Below are 26,322 nucleotides of genomic sequence, written 5' to 3'. Positions count from 1 at the left end.
TGGAATTTTTTATAAAATTCATTACTAAAACCACCTGGTGTCTTACTATTTTTCAACGATTTTATTGTTTCACCTATTTCTTTGATTGAAATTTGAGCTCCAAGTTCCTCTTGTTCCAAAAGGTCCAGTTTTGGAAGATTACAGTTATATAAAATTTTTTTAATTTTACTATCTTCTATTTTAGTTTTAGATGCGTATAAATGTTGGTAAAATTGAGCAAATCTATTATTAATATCTTTAGGTAGTATTAGTAATTCACCTTTCTCTGATTTAATTTTAGTTATAGTATTTTCCTTTTCTTGTTTTTTCAATTGGCGAGCTAAAAGCTTATGTGGTTTGTCACCAAACTCAAAATGTTCCTGTTTTGTAATTTGGAATAATCTTATTACTCTTGCCGATAAAATTTGATTAAGTTTACATTTCAGTAATATTATCTTATTGTGTTTATCTGTCGTGGAATCTTTAGCATTATCTAACTCTAACTGTCTGATTTCTTGTTCTAACAACATTTGTTCTGTTGGTGCATTGTTCTGTCTTATTCTTTTTATTTTGAAAAATTTGATATGAAATTATAATTCCTCTAATAAATGCCTTAAAAGTTTCCCATAATAAAGAAGGCGAGGTACCTGGTGTATCATTTGTATCAAAAATAAGTTTCATTTGTTGTTTTAAATATTGATAGCCTTGTACGTCATTTAAAATATGTATTAAACCTCCAAAAAGATCTATTAACCGGCATTCCCTCAAATTTTACTGAAAATGTCAACGCAGAGTGATCTGAGATACTACTAATGTGGTATGTTGGATTGATTGTATATGGCATTAATTTCATATCCACTAAAAAATAATTAATTCTTGAATAAGTTTTATGTACCGAAGAGTAAAACGAGTATTCCCTTCCAACTGGATTAGCAGATCTCCATACATCTATTATATTGATATTTTTTATAAATGTATTTAGAGGTTCACTAATCTTAGATTTTATATTACTCCTCCTTTGTTTTGCTGATTTATCTAGATATGAATCTAAAACACAGTTGAAGTCCCCCCCTATTATCACATTTTGGTAATTAAACTCTGATATTATATCTATAATTTTATCAAAAAATTGGGGGTTGTCAAAATTCGGAGTATAAATATTTATCATAGTTAGTGGGGTTGCATATATTTCTCCCGAAACTATAATATACCTTCCCTCTTTATCTGATATAGTATTCTTTAATTTAAACGGTATACCTTTTCGAATAAGAATAGCCGTACCTCTAGATTTAGAAGTAAATGAGGAGTAGTAGTTTGACCTAAGCACTTCGCCTTTAATCTCATTTGTGTTTGTTGTTTCATGTGCGTTTCCTGCAAAAACATTATGTCGCTTTTCAAAGATTTTAGTTGAGCAAAAATTTTACCCCCCTTAATTGGTTCATTGGCACCCCTTATATTCCAACTACAAAATGTAATTCCTCCATTCTTTATTTGTCTATCGTCTTGCATTGTAAATCAAGATAGTATTCCTGAATCATATGGTGCATATGGGCTCTCCTCCACTTCCTCACCCCCCCCCCCCCCCCCCCCCCCCCCCCCCCCCCCCCGGCCCAGCTCTGTCATGCTGACGGAAGCCACGATCGGCTGGTCCCCCCACTGCTTTTCACCGTCCTCAGATCGCTCCGTGCTTTGCTCACGGCCCGCAGGCTCACTCAGGACTTGGTCTAGTAATTATTAAAAGTGTGTGAGTGTGAGCGTGTGTTCACATCTTCTCAAAAAAAAGACGTGCTAACGGTAAGATTTTTACACATCCCGTTAGAGATTTCCCCCCGGAGTCCAAATTCGCCTTATTGAAAAATTCATGTTTTATTTCTCCAGTTATTAACGTCACCCCCCCCCCCCCACCCCGCCCACTCCCCTTCGTACTCCGGCCCTGCCTGCAGCATGGAGCCGGCCTGTTGTGGAGGCTACGGGTAGGGGACAGGTGCATTGGACATGACGTCGCCGGGGGGAGCGGGACTTGTCAGCGATTGGTCCAGACACCCGTGTCCATCAAATCACTGGCTGGTGGAGACGGAGGGTGGGGGGTCATTTTCCTACACAAGCCATAGGTGACTGGGCACCCTGAACCCGATCATCACGTTGTAAGCGGCCGAAGGAGCGCATTCCTCGGGACAGCCCCCACTCTCCCACGACCACGGTCGCCCTCCGCCTCGTCTCCCCCGTGCGGCCACACTGTGACAGGCTGCGAGTCGGCAGCGCACACACACACGGGGCTGGGTGGAACAGAAGTGTGGGACAGGCCGGTCCCTCCGCCCACCCAGAGCCACTGACCGCAATGCACCGCCATCGGACCCCAACCCCCACACCAAGGTGTTTCACCCCCCCCCTGATCCCCGGACCCCGACCCACACACGGGGTGATTCACCCCCCCCCCCCGACACCTACACCGGGTGATTCACCCCCCACCCCGGCCGCGGGGACAGACGGCTCGGGATATTGCCAGCCATAGTAAATCGCTTTCAAAACATGGGGGGGACACAAATTCCCTGGCGGGCCAATGACAAGTGTGCATGACAACAAATAATTTTATCTCCTTCCCCCCACCACTTGACAACAAGAAGCACGTTTTATTTATTGTTTAAACATAGTAATACCGTCTGGTTGTCTCCGTAACGCACACAAGCTCCCACGCTCAAAACACCAGGTAATCTGTAATCTGTTTTAACCGAAACATCGGTGGTGGGGAAGATGCTGGAGTCAATTATAAAAGATGAAATAGCCGCACATTTGGATAGCAGTAACAGGATTGGTCCGAGTCAGCATGGAATTACGAAGGGGAAATCATGCTTGACTAATCTACTGGAATTTTATGAGGATGTAACTAGGAAAATGGACAAGGGAGAGCCAGTGGATGCGGTGTACCTGGACTTTCAGAAAGCATTTGATAAGGTCCCACATAGGAGATTAGTGGGCAAAATTAGGGCACATGGTATTGGTGGTAGAGTGCTGACATGGATAGAAAATTGGTTGGCAGACAGGAAACAAAGAGTAGGGATTAACGGGTCCCTTTCAGAATGGCAGGCAGTGACTAGTAGGGTACTGCAAGGCTCGGTGCTGGGACCGTAGCTATTTACAATAAACATCAATGATATGGATGAAGGGATTCAATGTAACATTAGCAAATTTGCAGATGACACAAAGTTTGGGTGGCAGTGTGAACCGTGAGAATGCTATGAGAATGCAGGGTGACTTGGACAGGTGGAGAGTGGGCAGATGCATGGCAGATGAAGTTTAATGTTGATAAATGCGAGGTTATCCACTTTGATATAAAAAGCAGGAAGGCAGATTACTATCTAAATGGCGTCAAGTTGTGAAAAGGGGAAGTACAATGGGATCTGAGGGTCCTTGTTCATCAGTCTATGAAAGTAAGTATGCAGGTACAGCAGGCAGTGAAGAAAGCGAATGGCACGTTGGCCTTTATAACAAGAGGAGTCGAGTATAGGAGCAAAGAGGTCCTTCTGCAGTTGTACACGGACCTAGTGAGACCACACCTGGAGTATTGTGTGCAGTTTTTGTCCCCTAATTTGAGGAAGGACATTCTTGCTATTGAGGGAGTACAGCGTAGGTTTACAAGGTTAATTCCCGGGATGGCGGGAATGTCATGTGCTGAGAGAATGGAGTAGCTGGGCTTGTACTCTGGAGTTTAGAAGGATGAGAGGGAATCTTATTGAAACATATAAGCTTGTGAAGGGTTTAGAAACATAGAAACATAGAGATTAGGTGCAGAAGTAGGCCATTCGGCCCTTCGAGCCTGCACCGCCATTCAATATGATCATGGCTGATCATCCAACTCAGTATCCTGTACCTGCCTTCTCTCCATACCCCCTGATCCCTTTATAATAATAATAATGGATGGGATTTATATAGCGCCTTTCTAATACTCAAGGCGCTTTACATCGCATTATTCATTCACTCCTCAGTCACACTCGGTGGTGGTAAGCTACTTCTGTAGCCACAGCTGCTCTGGGGCAGACTGACGGATGTGTGGCTGCCAATCTGTGCCTACGGCCCCTCCGACCACCACCAATCACTCACACACATTCACACACAGGCAAAGATGGGTGAAGTGTCTTGCCCAAGGACACAACGACAGTATGCACTCCAAGCGGGATTCGAACCGGCTACCTTCCGGTTGCCTGCCGAACACTTAGCCCATTGTGCCATCTGTCGTCCCAAGGGCCACATCTAACTCCCTCTTAAATATAGCCAATGAACTGGCCTCAACTACCTTCTGTGGCAGAGAATTCCAGAGATTCACCACCAGAGATTGGACACGCTAGAGGCAAGAAACATGTTCCCGATGTTGGGGGTGTCCAAAACCAGGGGCCACAGTTTAAGAATAAGGGGTAAGCCATTTAGAACGGAGACGAGGAAACACTTTTTCTCACAGAGAGTTGTGAGTCTGGGGAATTTTCTGCCTCAGAAGGCGGTGGAGGCCGGTTCTCTGGATACTTTCAAGAGAGAGCTAGATAGGGCTCTTAAAGATAGCAGTCAGGGGATATGGGGAGAAGGCAGGAACGGGATACTGATTGGGGATAATCAGCCATGATCACTTTGAATGGCAGTGCTGGCTCGAGGGGCCGAATGGCCTACTCCTGAACCTATTGTCGAAGATGGACACAAAAAGCTGGAGTAACTCAGTGGGACAGGCAGCATCTCTGGAGAGAAGGAATGGTGACGTTTCGGGTTGAGACTATTCTTCAGACCTCAAGACTGAGTCTGAATGGTCTCGACCCGAAACACCACCCATTCCTTCTCTCCAGAGATGCTGCCTGTCCCACTGAGTCACTCCAGCATTTTGTGTCTATCTTTGGTGTGACAGTTGTCTCATTTCATCGGCTGAGATCATTCAGGTCTGAAGAATTGCATTGGGGGAACGTGTTGCGTTGGGGGAACGGGCGAGTGGTGGAAACAGGTTGTGTGAGGGAAAACGGGTGATTGGTGGAATAATGCGTTGGGGAAACGGGGCCCAACGGGTCATGGAGGTAGGGAGGGGAGAGGGGTTCTGGAGGGTGGGAGGGTAGTGACTGAGGGTAGGGAGTGACTGAGGGTAGGGGAAAGGAGAGGGAGAGAAAGGTGAAGGAGGGAGTGGAGGTGAGGGGAGAGAAGAGGGAGGGTGAAGAGGAGGGGGAGGTAGTGTTGGGGGATGAGGGGAAATGAGCCGCGCCTGTGCAGTTGGGGGAGAGGGTGAGTGGTGGAATATTGCGTTGGGCGAACGGGTTATGTTGGGGGAACGGGTGATTGGCTCCGGGGATTGCCTGTCTCCGGGGTAAGCGCCGATGCTGCGCTCGGGGACCAGCCCTCTGTGTGACACCGCCCCCGCCCCCCCCCCTCCCCACATTGGGGGGAGGGGCCCACTTGGTCTAGTATACTATTAAAAGTTTTTTAACGGATTTCAGATATAGCGGAAGGACCTGCTGACACCAGCAACTTCCACCGTCTCCTTAGCCGTTTACAGCCCCGGCTTCCGACGCCTCCCTCCACTCTCAAGGTGCAGCAGTTCTTCACCCACCGCACGGTCCCATGACCCGGCTGTTGTTGCATCCCATGTTGTAGCCCCTGGGGACAGTGCTTTCCTTAGGACAGTGCCACCAACAGGATGCGCTCGGTCACTGTGGGGCTCCCTCCCCTCCCCTCCTGCTGCTTCTTGCTGGAACTGGCAGTGGATAAAGCCACCGTCGATAGCAAGAAGCACAGGAGGTGGGAGGGGAGGGAGCCCCACAGTGACCAAGCGCATCCTGTTGGATATATCTTACTTTGGGATATACACTACATAAATACAAATGATTTAAAGAAAAAGATGGAAAATTGTATTAATAAGTAAGAAAGTTGGATATTATGGTGAATATAGTCAATCATACTTACAATATTTGGATGAGAGAGTCGAAGTAGAATTCCTATTTCAGTCCGAACTACTTTTTTATCTATCTGTGAAACAATAGAAAATTAAATATAACTTAGCTTTTCCGTAATATAAATGTAATGATAATTTTTTTAACTTGTTTTCTAGCTCAAAATTATTCTACATCTGTTTTAGTTTCAATTTATTTAAGTGTAGGTGGTGGTAACTCTAAAGCAATTGAGAAAATGAAAAACCCAAAACCTACAGATGCTGGAAATCTGGAATAAAATCAGAACATTTTAAGATATTTATGGTTAGGCAAGACCCAGTTCTCTTTCCAATTGCTTCTTGATCTGCTGAGCATATACAGCAGTTTCTGGTTTTACTGAACAGTCTATAACTTCTCACTGGCTACCTTTGAAATATTATGATTAAACTAGAAAGGGTGCAAAAAAGATTTACAAGGATGTAACCAGGTCTGGAGCATTTGAATTATAAGGAGAGGCTAAATAGGCTGGGTCTAATTTCCCTCGAGCGTAGGAGGCTGATGGATGTAAATGATATAACGAGAGGCATAGTTAAGATGAATAACCACAAAACAGGTGTCAGAGGTTATGGGGAGAAGACTGAATGGGGTTAGGAGGGAGATAGATCAGCCATGATTGAATGGCAGAGTAGACTTGATGGGCCAAATGGTCTAATTCTACTCCTATCACTTATGACCTTATGAGTCTTTGCCCCAGGGTGGAGGAGTCAAAAACTAGAGGGCAGAGGTTTAAGGGGAGAAAAGAAGGAAACTGAGGGGCAATTATTTTTAGCATACATGGAACGAGTTGCCAGAGGAAGTGGGTGAGTCGGGTACAATCTCAACATTTAAAAGATACTTAGAAAGATAGGAAAGATTTGGAGGGATACAGGCCAGGCACAGGTAAGTCTGACCAGCTCACTTAAGTAATTTGGTTAGCATGGTATCAAAGTATCAAAGGTATTTTATTAGTCACATTCACATACACCTAGGTGTAGTGAAGTGAAATGCTTTTTGCCATTTTGCAGCAGACAAAAAAAGAATACAGACAACACCAATGAGAGTCTTAAACACATAGAACATCCCCCCACAATGGCTCCCACCATGAGGGAAGGCACAAAGTCCAGTCCCCAACCCCAGTTCACCCATAGTTGGGCCCATTGAGGCCTCCACAGTTGCCTCTACGGAGGCCCGATGTTCCTGGCCGTTCTCGCCGGGTGATGTTGCTCCGGCGTCGGGAGAGTCCTCCCAGCGGCCTGGGAACCCTGGAACGGCCGCTTCCGCACTGGAGGCCGCGGCTTCGGAAGCCGACAAGGCCACGCCGGTTGGAGCTCCACAACTGGCGATCTCGTCGCGAGATACCAGGCTCCCGGTTTAAAGTTCAGCGCCGCCGCCCGCAGCTGGCCGCTCCACAGACCCGCAGCTCCGCGATGTTGTTCCCGGCAGTCTCAGCTCACCGGAGCTCCAGCGCGGCGACCCAGGCAAGGCATCGCCCGCTCCGCGATAGCGCTCCAGCGCTGTGCCGCCGCCGATAACCGTGGTTCTGGGCGGTCCCCTCAGGAAACGCCGCTCCAGGCCCGCTGGTAGGCCGCGAGGACTGGTCGAAGCTGCAGCCCGGAGAAAAGCCGCCTCTCCGACCAGGTAGGGACCCTGAAAGGTAGTTTCCCCCTTCCCCCCCCCACCCCCCACATAAAAAAAGTCTAGACCTCCAACAAAACACTTTAACTAACTTAAAATAAAAATAGAAGATGAAGAGACAGACAGCTGCTGGCTGGGCAGCCGTGCTGCCCGACAGGTTGGGCCATGGCCATAAGGCCTGTTTCCTTGCTGTATTACTGTGACTACAAGGGAATTGATCTGACATCTGACACTCCATAGTATAATCAATGTTTTCACTACCATTTAGCTCTCTCTCTCTCTCCCCCCTCCCCCCCCCCTCCCCCTCCCCCTCCCTCTCCCTCTCTCTCTCCCTCTCTCTCTCTCCCCCTTCTCATTCTATTTGCAAGCACACTCTCCATTCCCACCAGTCCAACCCAGTCTTTAACCCAGAAATATACACAAAGTGCTGAAGTACCGCATAGGGTCAGACAGCATCTCTGGGGAACATGGATAGTCGATGTTTTGGGTCAGGACCTTTCTTTACACTGATTGTAGTAGGGGGGTGGGAAGAAAGCTGCAAGAGAGGTGTGGGCAGGACAAAGCCATGCAAGTGAAAGGTGGAATCAGGTGAGGGGGTGGGGGGGGGGGGGTTTGAATGGCAAATGATTGGACAAAGGCGAGAGAAGGAGATAAGGATAGAAGAGGCATGCAATGTGCAGCCAGAGGAAGGAATATAGGTGGAAGAGTGTGTGTAATAGCACCACCTTTGTGTCAGAGGATTGTAAATGATTTAATAAACCACAATACACTGTGCCTGAGCATACGATATCACAAAATGGCGACGAGGATGGGATCGCGGATTCCCCAGCTTTATTTCTTTGTGTAGATCAGGAGTTCTACAGATGCACGGAGAAGTATTGCATAACTTTTGGTTTCACGGAAAGCTGAAAATCCGGTCACAACATTTGGGTTCATGAAGCATGTGTGGTGAGACTGTTAGAAATCCCAAATCGCAGTGCTCAGCGGGTACATCGGACGATTGGGTAAGTTCCAGCAAAGCCGGGAAACGTTCAGTGCGTACATCGAACGTTTAGAGATATTCCTTGCTGCAAATAACATTACTGAAGTAGAAGCTTCTAATGTGGAATCAAGGCGTTTGAATGAAGCAACTCAAGCTATGGAAAGAGCAATTTTCCTCACTGAAATGGGTCCCGATGTTTATGAAACGGTAAAGAATTTGTTAGCTCCAACGAAACCAAAGGACACGCCGTTGAAGGATATTCTTAAGAAGTTAACAGAACATTATGACCCTTAGAAACAGCTGAAAGCTTTCGATTTGGAACAAGATTCCAACATCCAGAGGAGGGCATTAGTCATTTTATTGTGACACTCAAGTTGTCAATTCATTGTAATTTTGGAAATTTCCAAGATCGGGCGTTAAGAGACCGTTTCGTGTGTGGACCGAGAAGTGAGCGGATCCGAAGTAAGCTGATGATGGTGTATGACCTGACATTTGAAACAGCTTGTAAAAGTGCTTTGTCAATGGATATGGCAGAGAGTGGTTCTAGAGAAGCCAGGACAAATTCTAGACAACCAGCGGAAGAGTTGAACAAGCTGCAGTCCAGCAAACCAAAGACGCATGTCGACAAAGACATCAGAGAATCGTTATCCATGAAAGGGTAGCAAGACTACTGCAAAGTCATCTTATCGCTGTTTGGGCTCACATCTAGCAGTTTTGTCCGTTCTTCAAGGCGGAGTGTTATTCGTGTCACAAGACGGGACATCTAGCAAAAGCTTGACGAAAGGCTAAGCAGAGCACAGGTTCAACAACAAGTAAGCATCTTCAGTCGCTGCATTCTGTGGATCCATGCCTTCCCAGCCTGTCTGAATGACTACCGTCTGGTGGCCCTCACCTCGGTAGTCATGAAATGCTTTGAGAGGCTGGTGAAGAAACGCATCTGCGCCTTCCTCCCTCGCAACATGGACACGTTACAATTCGCATACCGTCCGAACAAATCCACGGACGATGCGGTCTCCCAGGTTTTGTACACCGCTCTCTCTCATCTTGACAGCCAGAAGGGGGGCTACATGGGGACTTCAGTTCAGCCTTCAACACGATAGTCCCCACCAGACTGGCCGAGAAGCTACTGGAATTAGAGCTCAACACCCCCCTGTGTGCCTGGGGCCTGGACTTTCTCACTGCCAGGCCCCAGGTGGTCAAGATGGGAGGGAATACATCGAAGTCCCTCACCCTGAGCACAGGATCGCCCCAGGATTGCGTCCTCAGCCCCCTATTGTACTCCCTGTACACATATGACTGTGTGGCTAGGTTCAGCTCCAACTCAATAATCAAGTTTGCTGATGACACTGTGGTGGTGGGCCTTATCTCAGACAACGATGAGAAGGCCTACCGGGAGGAGGTGGCTGATCTGGCACTCTGGTGTCAGGACAACAGCCTCCTCTTGAACATCAAAGAAACTAAGGAGCTGATCGTGGACTTTAGGAGGGCACATCATCCAAGGACGTACACACCATTGAGGATAAATGGGGATACTGTGCATAGGGTGAGCTGTTTTAAATACCTGGGAGTACACGTCTCTGAGGATATGACATGGACATCACACGCCGCAGCATTCGTGAGTAAGGCAAGGCAGCGCCTTTACCACCTCAGGCAATTGAGGAAATTCAGAGTGTCTCCGAGGATCCTCCAGTGCTTCTACTCAGCGGCTGTGGAAAGCATCTTGTCCGGAAATATCACAATCTGGTTTGGGAATTGCTCTGCCCAGGACAAGAAGGCTCTGCAGAGAGTAGTGCGATCGGCTGAACACACTTTGGGAACTTCACTCGCCCCTCTGCAGGTGCAACTCCAGAGCCAATAAGATCATGGGAGACCCCTTCCCCCCCTGCAACGAACGGACTGTTCCAGCTGCTACGTTCAGGCAAACGCCTCCGTTGCCATGCTGTGAGAACGGAGAGGCTGAGAAGGAGTTTCTTCCCAGAGGCCATTAGGACTGTAAACTCCTATCTCTTAACTTTACTAACTTTACTGTACCACTCTACTGCTTTTTTTTTTTTTTAATTGCTGTTCTTTTCCCTTTTTCCTTCCGCCCACAATATTTAATATGTAAAATGATATGTGGTTCTGTTCCATTCTGTTTGTAGTTTGTTTGGTTGTTTCTTTGTTTGTCTTTTTGCACAAAGTCCGCGAGCATTGCCACTTTTCATTTCACTGCACAGCTCGTATGTGTATGTGACGAATAAACTTGACTTGACTTGATCAACTGCAGGCAGAGGAAGAGCCTCTCGACATGTATACCATCTGCAGCAATTTTTAGCGAACCGGAAGACAAAGAATGTGTCCGTGCAAGTCCAGTTGAATGGAGCTCATGTTAGCATGGAAGTCGACACAGGAGCATCTGTGACCGTGATTCCAGAATCTGTGTATTTGGAGAAGCTGAGTCAAATTCCTTTGGAAGCGAAGCGAATCGAGCTATGTGGTTACTCTGGAGAGAAAATTCCAGTGTTAGGAAGTGTACAGGTACCAGTTATGTATAAGGGGCAACAGGCGGAGTTGCCTCTCGTAGTTGTAAAGGGAGATAAGCCTGCTTTACTAGGTAGGAATTGGTTGCAGATCTTAAAGATCAACTGGAACGAGATATTCCTCGTTCACGAAGAATTCAAGTGTCCGGAGGACGTAATCGAGCAACATCCGAAGGTGTTCAGCGACCAGGGAGAGCTAATCAAGGGGTACAAGGCGAAAGTACGCGTGAAGGGTGCATTACAAACCCCGGGCTGTGCCGTATGCACTTTAGGACAAGGTTGAGAAAGAACTGAAAAGACTTGTAGCTGAGAACATGACCAGTAAGGTAGAAAGTAGTGAACGGGCAACACCCATTGTAGTTGTACCTAAACCTGATGGTAGTGTTAGATTTTGTGGGGATTATAATGTAACTGTAAACCAGGTACTTGAAGATAGCATACCAGATACCCTACCAACGGCAGAGGATTTGTTTAGCACCCTCACAGGCGGCCAAGTCTTCACAAAAATGGACTTGACAAATGCCTACTTGCAGTTAGGTGCAGATGACAATTCAAAATCCAAGCTGACTATCAACACGCATTTGGATTGTTTCAGTTCAATAGGCTCCCATTTGGCATATAATCAGCCTGAGGGATTTTTCAAGGGGTGATGACACAAATTCTAGAGGGAATTGAAGGTGTGGTGTGTTACTTGGATGACATCCTCATCTCAGCCCCTGGCAGGCAGACACATGATGAAAGGTTGGAAGTGGTACTCAAACGCCTTGAAACACACAGTGTACGAGTGAAGGCACAGAAGTGTGAGATCTTTCAGAACTCGGTAGAGTATTTGGGTCATAAGATAAACAAGGATGGTCTACACCCCACCGAGGGTAAAGTTGTTGGGGCTGCTCCTGGCTTCATTTTTCACCCACCATCCTCATCTTTGGACACCCTGTGCGTAGGGGAGAGGGTAGGGCTGAAGATGTCCTGCTTGGGTTGCTCCTGGGCCTGGCCAAGCTGGCAATCCGCGAGTCACGGCGCCAGGGGGAAGAGGGCTCTACCCGAGCCAGCTGCCTGCCCCTATTCCGGGGTTACGTCCACGCCCAGGTGGTACTAGAAAGGCCCCACGGGCACCCTGGGGGTTTTCCGGGACCATTGGGCACCGAGGGTGGTTGAATGTAGCCTGGACTGTTTTGTCTAGTACTATGGTTGTGGGTTCTGTTTTATTTTATTGTGTTGTAAATACGATTTTAATATTTGAATAAATATTTTTGATTTAAAAAAAAAGGGTAAAGTTGATGCGATCAAGAACGCGTCCACTCCCAGAAACATCTCTGAGATCCGATCCTTTTTAGGATTAGTGCATTATTATGGGAAGTTCGTGCCAAATCTGTCCACCTGTTTACATTCCTTGAACGAGCTCTTGAGAAAAGATGTACCATGGAAGTGGACACGTGAATTTGACCAAGCTTTCAAGTCTCGTAAAGCTCAGTTGGCAGAGTACAATGCTTGTTCATTACGGTGTCAATAAGCAAATGAAGTTAGCATGTGATGCTTCGCCATACCGTGTTGGTGCTGTGATCTCTCATGTGCTAGAAAATGGAGGAGAGGCCAATAGTATTTGCGTTCTAGAACACTGAGTGCGAGAGAAATTATGCGCAAATAGAGCGAGAGGCTCTTGCATTGATTTTTGACGATAGGAGGTGTCACAAATACTTGTATGGTAGAAGGTTTGTAATCGAGACAGATCACAAGTCGTTGACAGTGATCCTAAATCCTAAAGCACACATACCAACTCTGGCAGCAGCCAGAATGCAAAGATGGGCATTGATATTGTCTGCATACCAGTATGATATTGAAAGAAGGGACTCAACCCGAAACGCCACCTATTCCTTCACAGATGCTGCCTCACCCACTGAGTTCCTCCAGCATTTTTGTCTACCTTAGTATGATATTCAGTATTGTAAAGTCCCTATCCCACTTAGGAGACCTAAACAGCAACCACTGGTGACCTTACCCTCCACCCAAAAAAAAAAAATCAAGGTCGAGGTGACCTGCAACCTCCTACCACCTCCCACGCATATGTTGAAAACCTTCCTTGACTATGAAGAAAACCGGCTTCGACTAGACCTGCAACTAAAAAATTATTGATTTTTAAAACGGCAACCTATTTTTAGTCGAGGCCGGTTTTAAACATAATGAAATAATAGCAACAACCTAGGTGAAACCTCGACCACCGCGGAAACCACTTTCGACCATTAGGGAGAGTGACCAAAACCTCTGGTGACCTCATGAAAACCTTGGGTGACGGGCAAGGTCATCAGAGGTTGCTGTATAGGTCTCCTAAGTGGGATGGGGCTTTAGGCAGCAGAGCACAGCAATGCTGACACCATGTCTAGATTACTTTTTGAATCGTAGGTTACCCCAAACAGAGAGGACGTGTTTTATTTCTCTCATGTAGATGAGTTACCTATCACATCAGGGGACATTCAGAAGGCTACTCGCACTGACAGACTTTTGTCAAGGGTGCAGGAGTATGTTACAAATGGATGGCCAAACAAATTGCCGGATTCAGAGACAGAACTGAAACCATTCTTTGTACGTAGGAATGAACTCTCGGTAGACCAAGGGTGTGCCATGTGGGGAGCGAGAGTTGTAATCCCTGAAAGATATGGAATAAAATTGCTAGGACATCTTCATGATCAGCATTTGGGAATGTGTCTAACAAAGAGTCTTGCTGGAAGCTATCTATGGTGGCCTGGTCTAGATAAGGACATAGAACAAACGGTGAAAGAGTGTAGCACATGTCAAGCATAGGAACATAGAAAATAGGTGCAGGGGGAGGCCATTCGGCTCTTCGAGCCAGCACCGCCATTCATTGTGATTATGGCTGATCGTCCCCAATCAATAACCCGTGCCTTCTCCCCATATCCCTTGATTCCACTAGCACCTAAAGCAGTGGGAAAGAATTCACCAATAGTACCGCTAAAGCCATGGAAATGTCCGGCTAGAGCGGCAAAGATTACATGTTGATTTTGCAGAGTTAGATGGACAACAGTTGTTCATTGTGATTGTCACTCCAAGTGGGTTGAGGCGTTTCCGATGAACAAATCGACATCGAGCAAAACTATAGACATTTTGCGAGGATTGTTTGCGTCCTATGGATTTCCAGAGGAAATTGTGTCTGATAACGGACCTCAATTCTGTTCACAAGAGTTTGCACAATTCATGAAAGGGAATGGTGTAAAACACACTAGAGTCGTTCCATACCATCCCGCTTCAAATGGAGCAGCAGAACGAAGCGTGCATTAGTCAAACAACTGCTGGATCCAAATCCAAAGAAAAGACAGTTGTCTCTGTCTCACAAACTGGCTAACTTTCTGATTACATATCGGAACACACCTCACACCACTACTGGTCATATGCCAGCTGAACTGTCCTTGAAGAGAAAACCCAGAACAAGGTTTTCACTATTGAAACCAAACTTGGCTCAAACAGTAGAAGAGAAACAGGAGAAATAAAAAGCATATCATGACAGAAGTAGAGTAAAGGAAAGGAGTGTTGAGTTGAATCAAAAGGTAAAGGTGAAAATCCATCATCACAAATGGGTGAAGTGGTTACCTGGAAGAGTAGTGAGAAAGTGCGGACCACAGACATACTTGGGCAAGGTGTTTGGAAGTGGGAAGGTGAGACAAGTACACATTGACCATGTCATGCCTATGCAAGTACAGACAGGTTTGTAACCAGATCAATTAGACAAGTCAGATAATTTGGTTACCAGCAGCACATTTGGAAAGTGGTGAAATCATTGGACAAAGTCAGCATGGATTTACAAAAGGTAAATCATGTCTGACGAATCTTATAGAATTTTTCGAGGATGTAACTAGTAGCGTGGATAGGGGAGAACCAGTGGATGTGGTGTATCTGGACTTCCAGAAGGCTTTCAACAAGGTCCCACATAAGAGATTAGTATACAAACTTAAAACAAACGGCATTGGGGGTTCAGTATTGATGTGGATAGAGAACTGGCTGGCAAACAGGAAGCAAAGAGTAGGAGTAAACGGGTCCTTTTCACAATGGCAGGCAGTGACTAGTGGGGTACCGCAAGGCTCAGTGCTGGGACCCCAGCTATTTACAATATATATTAATGATCTGGATGAGGGAATTGAAGGCAATATCTCCAAGTTTGCGGATGACACTAAGCTGGGGGGCAGTGTTAGCTGTGAGGAGGATGCTAGGAGTCTGCAAGGTGACTTGGATAGGCTGGGTGAGTGGGCAAATGTTTGGCAGATGCAGTATAATGTGGATAAATGTGAGGTTATCCATTTTGGTGGCAAAAACAGGAAAGCAGACTATTATCTAAATGGTGGCCGACTAGGAAAAGGGGAGATGCAGCGAGAAAAGCACCTGGTCCTGATGGTATACCCGGTCGTGTTCTAAAAACCTGTGCGGACCAACTGGCGGGAGTTTTTACGGACATTTTCAACCTCTCACTTCTGAGGTCTGAGGTCCCCACCTGCTTTAAAAGGGCATCAATTATACCGGTGCCCAAGAAGAGTAAGGTGACATGCCTCAATGACTATCGACCAGTGGCACTAACGCCGGTGGTGATGAAGTGCTTTGAGAGGTTGATCATGGAGCAAATCAACTCCTACATCGACAAAAACCTGGACCCACTGCAGTTCGCGTACCGCCACAACAGATCAATGGTGGATGCGATCTCGCTGGCCCTCCACTCCGTACTGGACCACTTGGACAACAAAAACTCATATGTCAGGCTGCTATTCATTGATTACAGCTTGGCATTTAACACAATCATCCCCTCCAAACTGGTTACCAAACTCGCAGAACTGGGTCTCTGCGCATCCCTCTGCAACTGGATCCTTGACTTCCTCGTCCACAGACCACAGTCTGTTCGTATTGGTGGAAATGTGTCAGCCTCAATAACAATCAGCACGGGAGCACCTCAAGGCTGCGTGCTCAGCCCCCTGCTGTACTCACTCTATACCCATGACTGCCTAGCGAACCACAGTGCGAACTCCATCATCAAGTTCGCTGACGACACCACTATTGTGGGGCGTATCACTGATGGGGATGAGTCAGAGTACAGAAGAGAGATCGAGCAACTGTCCATATGGTGCCAGCGCAATAACCTGGCCCTCAACACCAGCAAAACCAAGGAACTGATTGTGGACTTTGGAAGGAGTAGGAGGGGGACCCACAGCCCCATTTATATCAACGGGTCGATGGTTGAAAGGGTCAAGAGCTTCAAATTCCTGGGCGTGCACATCTCTGAAGATCTTTCCTGGTCCGAGAACACTAATGCAATCATCAAAAAAGCACATCAGCGCCTCTACTTCCTGAGAAGATTACGGAGAGTCGGATTGTCAAGGAAGACTCTCTCTAACTTCTACAGGTGCACAGTCGAGAGCATGCTGACCGGTTGCATCGTGGCTTGGTTCGGCAATTTGAGCGCCCTGGAAAGGAAAGGACTACAAAAAGTAGTAAACACTGCCCAGTCCATCATCGGCTCTGACCTTCCTTCCATCGAGGGGATTTATCGCAGTCGCTGCCTCAAAAAGGCTGGCAGTATCATCAAAGACCCACACCATCCTGGCCACACACTCATCTCCCTGCTACCTTCAGGTAGAAGGTACAGGAGCCTGAAGACTGCAACAACCAGGTTCAGGAATAGTTACTTCCCCTCAGCCATCAGGCTATTAAACCTGGCTCGGACAAAACTCTGATTATTACCAACCACTTTCTGTTATTTGCACTATCAGTTTATTTATTCATGTGTGTATATAATTATATCATGGTATGTGGACACATTTATCTGTTTTGTAGTAAATGCCTACTATTTTCTGTGTGCTTAAGCAAAGCAAGAATTTCATTGTCCTATACAGGGACACATAACAATAAACTCACTTGAACTTGAACTTGAACTTGACCTGGGTGTCATGGTACACCAGTCATTGAAAGTGGGCATGCAGGTGCAGCAGGCAGTGAAGAAAGCGAATGGTATGTTAGCTTTCATAGCAAAAGGATTTGAGTATAAGAGCAGGGAGGTTCTACTGCAGTTGTACAGAATCTTGGTGAGACCACACCTGGAGTATTGTGTACAGTGTTGGTCTCCAAATCGGAGGAAGGACATTATTGCCATAGAGGGAGTGCAGAGAAGGTTCACCAGACTGATTCCTGGGATGTCAGGACTGTCTTATGAAGAAAGACTGGATAGACTTGGTTTATACTCTCTAGAATTTAGGAGATTGAGAGGGGATCTTATAGAAACTTACAAAATTCTTAAGGGGTTGGACAGGCTAGATGCAGGAAGATTGCTCCCGATGTTGGGGAACTCCAGGACAAGGGGTCACAGCTTAAGGATAAGGGGGAAATCCTTTAAAACCGAGATGAGAAGAACTTTTTTCACACAGAGAGTGGTGAATCTCTGGAACTCTCTGCCACAGAGGGTAGTCGAGGCCAGTTCATTGGCTATATTTAAGAGGGAGTTAGATGTGGCCCTTGTGGCTAAGGGGATCAGAGGGTATGGAGAGAAGGCAGGTACGGGATACTGAGTTGGATGATCAGCCATGATCATATTGAATGGCGGTGCAGGCTCGAAGGGCCAAATGGCCTACTCCTGCACCTAATTTCTATGTTTCTATGTTTCTATTCAAGGACAGGTACCAACGGATGAACCAGGAATGGTACAAGACGGTTCACAAGATAGTGAGAGTTTGAACCAGCCTGAAAATGGAGGTTCAAGTGTGGTTGACAGTCAAACAAAATTGACTGATGGACTGGAATCTATGAATGTAGGTCAAAAGGAAGGCTTGGCTTGATCAAAAATGAGTCCATGTGATTCTAACCAGTCAGAAACGTTTGGTCAGGGAAGATATCCAGAAAGAAGGAGAAACCCAGTGGTTAAGCATGGGTGCAGTAGACAGCTCCTATGCAGTCGTCAATGTAGCAGAGAAAGAGATGGGGAATGGTGCCACTGTACATTTGGAACATGGACTATTCGATGTGACCAACAAAAAAGCAGGCATAGCTGAGGCTCAAGCGAGTGCTCATTTCCTGTGCCGCAACTGGATGCACACCATTTCTCCCTTTCCCCTTCTGCCTGTACTCTTCCACCGGCTTCATATTTCGCACCTTTTCTATCCTTCTCTCACACTTTATACGCACCAATCTCTGCGTGAAGACATTGCCCCTTAAGTTTCTTAAATGTTTCCCTTCTCACCTTTAACCTAGGCCAGTAAATTTTGAGTAACTTTCCCTGTGAAAATGACTATGCATTCACTTTATCCATGCTGCCCATGCACCCCTCAGCCTCCTGTGCTCCAAGGAATAAAGTCACAGCTTGCCGTATCTCTCTCTATCACTCTGGTCCTCAAGTTCTGGCAACATTCTTTTAAATCTTCTTTGCACTCTTTCCAGCTTAATGGCAATTTTCCTACAGCAGGATTACCAAAAATGCACACAATATTCCAAGTGTCACCTTACCAATGTCTTCTACAGTCTCAACAGAACAACCCAACTCTTATGCTGGGTATCAAACGCTGCCTTTACTCCCTGTGACATCACTTTCTCCAAACTGTGTGTTTATACTCCTGGGATGTTGCTCTATGCACTCTGTTTGATGTGCCTTCTCGGACCCCCATAGCCCTCGTTAACAGCAATCACAGTAATAGGCCGAGGTCAGAAGATCCTTCACAACTACTGTCCGGAACCGATGGTGTACATGGCTGCATTCTTAATATCTTCACGGCCAACTGGCTGAAGTTTTTGCGAACATTTTCAATCTCTCATTACAAAAGTCCGAGGTTGCCCAAGAAGAGCAAAGTGACATGCATCAATAACTACAGACTCATGGCAGTAAAATCCATGGTGAAGAAGTGCTTTGAGAGGTTGGTTATGGTGCAATTCCTGCCTTAATAAGGACCTGGACCCATTTTAACGTGTACCGCCACAATTGCATGGGATTCAAGGAGAGATAGCTGAATGGATAAAAATTGGCTTCATGGAAGGAAGCAGTGGGTGATTGTGGAAGGTTGCTTCTCGGACTGGAGGCCTGTGCCTGGTGGTGTGCCTCAGGGTTCGGTGCTGGGCCCGTTACTATTTATCATCTCTATCAATGATTTGGATGAGAACATACATGGCAAGATTAGCAAGTTTGCAAATAATACGAAAGTGGGTGGTTTTGCAGATAGTGAAGATGGTTGTGAAATATTGCAGCAGGATCTTGATTGATTGACCAGGTGGGCTGAGGAATGGTTGATGGAATTTAATAGAGAGAAATGTGAGATGTTGCATTTTAGGAAGTTTAACATGGGCAGTACCTACGCAGTGAATGGTAGGGCTCTGGGAAGTGTTGTAGAGCAGAGGGATCTAGCAGTGTAGGTGCATGATTCCTTGAAAGTGGAGTCGCAGGTAGATAGGATGGTTAAAAAGGCTTGAGGCACATTGGCCTTCATTAGTCACAGTATTGAGTATAAAAGTTGCGAGGTCATGTTGCAGTTGTATAAGATTTGGAGTATTGTGTTCAGTTTTGGGCACCATGTTATAGGAAAGATGTCAAACTAGAAAGGATACAGACAATATTTATGTTGCCAGGACTAGAGGGTCTGAGCTACAGGGAGAGGTTGAGTAGGCTGTGACTCTATTCCTTGAAACACAGGAGAATGAGGGGTGATCTAATAGAAGCGTATAAAATCATGAAAGGAATGGATCGGATAGATGCACAGAGTAACTTGCCCAGAGTAGGTGAATCAAGGACCAGAGGACATAGGATTAAAGTGAAGGGGAAAAGATTTAATAGGAATCTAAGCGGCAACTTTTTCACACAAAGGGTGGAGGGTGTGTGAAACAAGCTGCCAGAAGCGGTAGTTGAGGCTGGGACTATCCCAACATTTAAGAAACAGTTAGACAGGTACATGGATAGGACAGGTTTAGAGGGATATGTGCCAAACATGGGCTGGTGGGACTAGTGGTGCTGGGACATGTTGGCCGGTTGGGCAAGTTGGGCCAAAGGGCTGTACCTGTGACTCTAATAGATCAACAGTGGATGTGATCTTGCTAGCTCTCCATGCTGCATTGTACGTATAATAAGAACACATACACAGGCTACTGTTCATTGACTACAAATCAGAGTTCAATACCATCGTCGCCTCTGAACATCATCAAACTCAAAGCACTGGGTCTCTGTTCATCCCTTCTACATCGGCAGACCACAATCACTACGAATTAATAATAACACTTCCTCCTCAATAACCATCAACACAGGAGGACCTCAAGACTGAGCTCAGTCCGATGCTCCACTCTCTCAATACCCATGACTGTGTGGTCAGATACGGATCCAAAGCCATTTTTTAAATTCGCTGATGATACCACTGTTTTTGGAAACATAATGTGTAATGATGAGTCAGTACAGGAGAGAGATTGATAATATGATTGAATGGAGCCAAACAATAATCTTGCTCTCATCGTTAGCAAGAGTTGACTGTTGACTTTAGGAAAAGAAGGCCAGGGATCCATGGATCTGTCTTCATCAGCAGGACAACAGTAGAAGAGTAAAATGTTTCAAGTTCCAGGCGTGTCTATCTCTGAAGATCTGTCCTGGGCCCAGCACATTGATGCAATCACGAAGAAAGTTCATCAACGTCTTAGAAACATAGAAAATAGGTGCAGGAGTAGGCCATTCGGCCCTTCGAGCCTGCACCGCCATTCAATATGATCATGGCTGATCATCCAACTCAGTATCCCGTACCTGCCTTCTCTCCATACCCCCTGATCCCTTTAGCCACAAGGGCCACACCTAACTCCCTCTTAAATATAGCCAATGAATTGGTCTCAACTACCTTCTGCGGCAGAGAGTTCCAGAGATTCACCACTCTCTGTGTGAAAAAAGTTTTTCTCATCTTGGTCCTAAGGGATTTCCCCTTTATTCTTAAGCTGTGACCCCTTGACCTGGACTTCCCCAACATCGGGAACAATCTTCGTACATCTAACCTGTCCAACCCCTTAAGAATTTTGTAAGTTTCTATAAAATCCCCCCTCAATCTCCTAAATTCTAGCGAGTACAAGCCGAGTCTATCCAGTCTTTCTTCATATGAAAGTCCTGACATCCCAGGAATCAGTCTGGTGAACCTTCTCTGCACTCCCTCTATGGCAATAATGTCCTTCCTCAGATTTAGAGAACAAAACTGTATGCAATACTCCAGGTGTAGTCTCACCAAGATCCTGTACAACTGCAGTAGAACCTCCCTGCTCCTATACTCAAATCCTTTTGCTATGAATGCTAACATACCATTCGCTTTCTTCACTGCCTGCTGCATGCCTACTTTTAATGACTGGTGTACCATGACACCCAGGTCTCGTTGCATCTCCCCTTTTCCTAATCGGCCACCATTTAGATAATAGTCTGCTTTCCTGTTTTTGCCACCAAAGTGGATAACCTCACATTTATCCACATTATACTGCATCTGCCATGCATTTGCCCACTCACCCAGCCTATCCAAGTCACCTTGCAGCCTCCTAGCATCCTCCTCCCAGCTAACACTGCCCCCCAGCTTAGTGTCACCCGCAAACTTGGAGATGGTGCATTCAATTCCCTCGTCCAAATCATTAATATATATTGTGAATAGCTGGGGTCCCAGCACTGAGCCTTGCGGTACCCCACTAGTCACTGCCTGCCATTCTGAAAAGGACCCGTTTACTCCTACTCTTTGCTTCCTCTTTGCCAGCCAGTTCTCTATCCATATCAATACTGAACCCCCAATACCGTGTGCTTTAAGTTTGTATACTAATCTCTTATGTGGGACCTTGTCGAAAGCCTTCTGAAAGTCCAGATATAACCCATCCACTGGTTCACCCCTATCCACTCTTTCTTCCCTATCTCCCCTATCTTCACTTTATTTTGAAGATTGAGGAGATTCAATACGTCAACGAGTACTCTCTTGAACTTTTATAGGTGTACAGTAGAGAGCATAGTGACTGGATGCATCAGGACACGGATCGGCAACTTGAACACGCAGGAACAAAAGAGGTACTCCATCACAGGTACTGCCCACTCCATCATTGAAAACATCTGTAGGAGGCGTTGTCTCCAAAAGGCAGCCAATATCAGACTCAAACCACCTTCATCATGCTCTCATCTTGCTGCAACGCACTCATTTAGCTTCTTCCATAGGAGCAGTGGAACAGAGGGCTGAAAATCATAACCAACAGGTTCAAAACACCTTTTTCCAGCAACCATTAAGCTGTTGAATACGGCACAACACTAACCACAATCCAACCTCAGCAACTATGATCTTATTTGGGTCGTGTCCCTGGTTTCACTTTACGCACTTCATTTTGTTTGCACTATTATAGGTACCTAGTCCTACAGTTATTAATTTATTGTATATTATTTATTATATTTTGTTTATGTGTTATGGTACTAACATGTCTGTTAAGCTGGAGCAAATAAGTGTTTAATTTTATTGCCAGTACATATGACAATTAAGCACTCTACCACATTCCCCAGGTCACAACTGTTTACTGCAAAAATCCTACCCTGGTGTGATGCCCCAAAATGCAATACTTCACACATGTCAATTGAACACTTTTTGTCATTCTTCATACCATGTGCCTAGCTGATGAGAATCCCACTGTAATCTGTGATAACCTTCTTTACTGTTAACAATACCTCATATTTTAGTGTAATCTGCTAAAGTATATATGCTTGGTATATTTTCATACCAAAGGATGCCTTAATAATGGGAACAAGAGATTGCAGATGCTGGAATCTGTAGCCAGCTGGATGATCTTAGCGGGTCAGGCAGCATCTAGTATAAGTCCATGTCCCTGCACAGTTGTTGCCTGACCAGCTGAGTTCCTCCAGTGGTTTGTTTTCGGCTCAAGATACCAGCATCTGGTCTCTTGTGTCCCCATTTTTCTCTTTTGCACTGTACTTGCTTCTGCTTCTCATAAATAAATCCTGCCATATTAGCTCAATGTAAAATATCGATTCTTGTCTAAACAGTGAAGACTTACTGTTTTCTTTAGCACTTTCACAGCATAAGATTTTTCAGTGCCTTTCTGTTTGCATTGAAACACCACTGATGAAGCACCCCTAAGTAAACAGAAAATCAGTTTTAATTATCTTTACATGTTATACAACAAATCTATTAACTTTTAAATGGATACATAACAGAGCTGCGGCCTCACAGCATCAGAGATACAGTTCGATCCTGAGCTCTCATGCTCGCTGTGTGGAGTTTGCATATTCACTCTGGAATTTCCTCAGGGATTTCCTCTGGGTTCTCTGGTTTCCTCCCATACCCAAAAATGTGTGGATTTGTAGGTTAAATGGTCACTGTAAAATTGTCCCTAATGTGTACAGGATGGACGAGAAAGTGGTTTAACATAGAACTAGTGTGGATGGGCGATCAATGGTCAGCGTGGAATCCGTGGGCTGAAAAGCCAGTTTCCATGCTGTATCTCTAAACTAAAGTAAATATTAATTTGAATTAACGTTATATTTCAATCCATTTATGTTTATAATTATTTTTTGCAGAACATTTTTTCCTTTAAATTTTCTTTGGACATTATTGTAATGAGCAATGGGCCATGTGAAACTTTATTTGTCAATTATCTGGAGAACCTCAAATTTGTCTATTTAACTTGCAACTGATAAGCTGATAATTTGGCATTAATAATTGAAATTATTTGAACATGAAAATATTGCAACATTTTAGTGGAAACAAATCATTTACAAAACCAAATATTTAACAATTAATAAGCAAAAATCATGGTTTAATTTATGGAAAAAAACGGATTTCAATATTTCACTCACCATACTGATTCAGTTCATTCAGAGAGAAACTGAATGCTTCAAAATATTTTAAAAACATTTAATAAAAGGAAACTTAATTCTTTGGTATTTTTCTTGCCTTGCATTCAAAGAATAATAGCATTCATTTGTAAACAAATCATATCATCACTACATGCAAGATTTACAAGAGGTCTTTTTAATTGCCTTTCCACCACATGACTACTTATGTTAATGACATCCTGAGAATTAATATTAAAATGCCATGGGAGCAAACTCTCAAGGCTGCCATTGGTTATTATATTTTTACATTCATACATTTATTTTTACCAGGTGGCGCTGTATGATGGCAGCCTCGCAAACGGTCTGTCTCGTCCTTTTGTTATTTTTAGTCTGTTGATACATGTTTTAGTGTATCTTTAATTTTGTATTATATGAGGGGGGGCAAAACTTTTTTTATCTCTTTCCTCGACGGAGATGCGACTTTTCCGTATCATATCTCCGTCCGCACTGCGGCCTAACATCGCGGAGCTGGCGGTCCCTTTGCTGGCGATAGACAGTGGGAGCTCCAACCACGGGAGCCTGTGGACTTAACATCGTGGAGCTCGCAGTCCCTTGGTTAGGGACCGACTTCGGGAGCACCAAGCCGCTTCGATTGCCCCGATCGCGGGAGTTTCGATCGTCGACTGCGGGAGCTTCAATTGCCCCGACTGTGGATGGTTCGACTGCCCCGACCGCAGGAGAAAAGAAGGGAAGAAGATAATACGTTATTATCTTCCATCACAGTGCGCAGTTCCATCACATGTTTATGTTAATTTTTATGTTGTTGTGTGTCTTGTTGCTTTTTTGGTATGACTGTATGGCAAATCAAATTCCTTGTATATTTTTACATACTTGGCTAATAAATTAATTACAATTACAATTATAATATCAATACATTTGCAGAAATACAAAAATGGTCTTAGAAACATAGAAACATAGAAATTAGGTGCAGGAGTAGGCCATTCGGCCCTTCGAGCCTGCACCGCCATTCAATATGATCATGGCTGATCATCCAACTCAGTATCCCGTACCTGCCTTCTCTCCATACCCTCTGATCCCCTTAGCCACACGGGCCACATCTAACTCCCTCTTAAATATAGCCAATGAACTGGCCTCGACTACCCTCTGTGGCAGAGAGTTCCAGAGATTCACCACTCTCTGTGTGAAAAAAGTTCTTCTCATCTCGGTTTTAAAGGATTTCCCCCTTATCCTTAAGCTGTGACCCCTTGTCCTGGACTTCCCCAACATCGGGAGCAATCTTCCTGCATCTAGCCTGTCCAACCCCTTAAGAATTTTGTAAGTTTCTATAAGATCCCCTCTCAATCTCCTAAATTCTAGAGAGTATAAACCAAGTCTATCCAGTCTTTCTTCATAAGACAGTCCTGACATCCCAGGAATCAGTCTGGTGAACCTTCTCTGCACTCCCTCTATGGCAATAATGTCCTTCCTCAGATTTGGAGACCAAAACTGTACGCAATACTCCAGGTGTGGTCTCACCAAGACCCTGTACAACTGCAGTAGAACCTCCCTGCTCCTATACTCAAATCCTTTTGCTATTTTGTTATTAGTTTTTTATTGTCACATGTACCAAGACACAATGACTACCTTATGTGGTGTGCTACCCAGGCAAATCATACCATACACAAGAACATCAGGTAGTGCAAAAGAGAAAATATATAGTGCAGAAAATCATATTACAGCTATAATGTGTAAATAAAAACTGCAAATGCCTCACGGTAGATTGGATGGTCAGGAATTTATACTTAGCATACAGGAGGTCTGTTCAGGAGACTGACAACAGCAGGTAAGAAGCTGGTCTTGAATCTGGTAGTGCTTTCAAGCGTTTGTAGCTTCTGCCCAACAGGAGAAAAGAGAATGACCCTTATGTGCTTCACACATATTTTTATGATAGAAGCTCAGATAGTTCTGAAGTGCAAGTTTTAGTAATCAACTAGGATGCTTTCTCATAGTCTTTGCTGGTCACAGAGCTCCTGCTCTCTTCCTGATAACGTGGAACAGATCAAAGTGGCTTAAAACAGACTTCTGTGATGCTAGTGTCTCTCAGAGAGTGGCCAAGAATGTCAACAAAGCAGCACTTCTGTCTGAACACGGCAGGAAATGCTTCAGACTTGAGTGCGACACTCAAATATGAAGTCTTGTTATTTCATTGAGGAAAGAGACTGTCATGAAGCTTATTTCTCCTAATTGTTTCATTGAATAATTATTGAATAAATGAATAATTGTGTGAGAGAGCAAGTGAAGAAGAAGCCCCAGTTGGAGTGCAAACTTTATTTTAGCCTATACAGGTACTTCTTTATACAAAAAATAATAATTAAAATACACAGTATCTTGTCAAATTAAATAAAAATGAATGACTGTGCTACAGAATTTCTGGTTAACAAAGCAGGTCTCCATATAACCATATAACAATTACAG

The 26,322-nt window shown here is 45.0% G+C and overlaps 1 protein-coding gene across 1 annotated transcript in view; it reads right to left on the bottom strand.

Annotated features, from left to right (window-relative positions):
* Positions 1-26,322, bottom strand: part of camk4 (calcium/calmodulin dependent protein kinase IV) — a 130,390-nt gene that overhangs the window by 82,173 nt on the left and 21,895 nt on the right. Inside the window, exons 2-3 of the mRNA XM_033017417.1 lie at positions 23,067-23,145; positions 5,908-5,970 (exon numbers count right to left, since the gene is read on the bottom strand). Coding sequence (XP_032873308.1) covers positions 5,908-5,970; positions 23,067-23,145 — 142 coding nt within the window. The remainder of the gene's footprint in view (positions 1-5,907; positions 5,971-23,066; positions 23,146-26,322) is intronic.

Source organism: Amblyraja radiata, chromosome 3 (assembly GCF_010909765.2).
Source record: "Amblyraja radiata isolate CabotCenter1 chromosome 3, sAmbRad1.1.pri, whole genome shotgun sequence".
Lineage (NCBI taxonomy): Eukaryota > Metazoa > Chordata > Chondrichthyes > Rajiformes > Rajidae > Amblyraja > Amblyraja radiata.
Note: the sequence above shows the minus strand (reverse complement) of the source record. Positions and strands in the feature narration are given on the sequence as shown.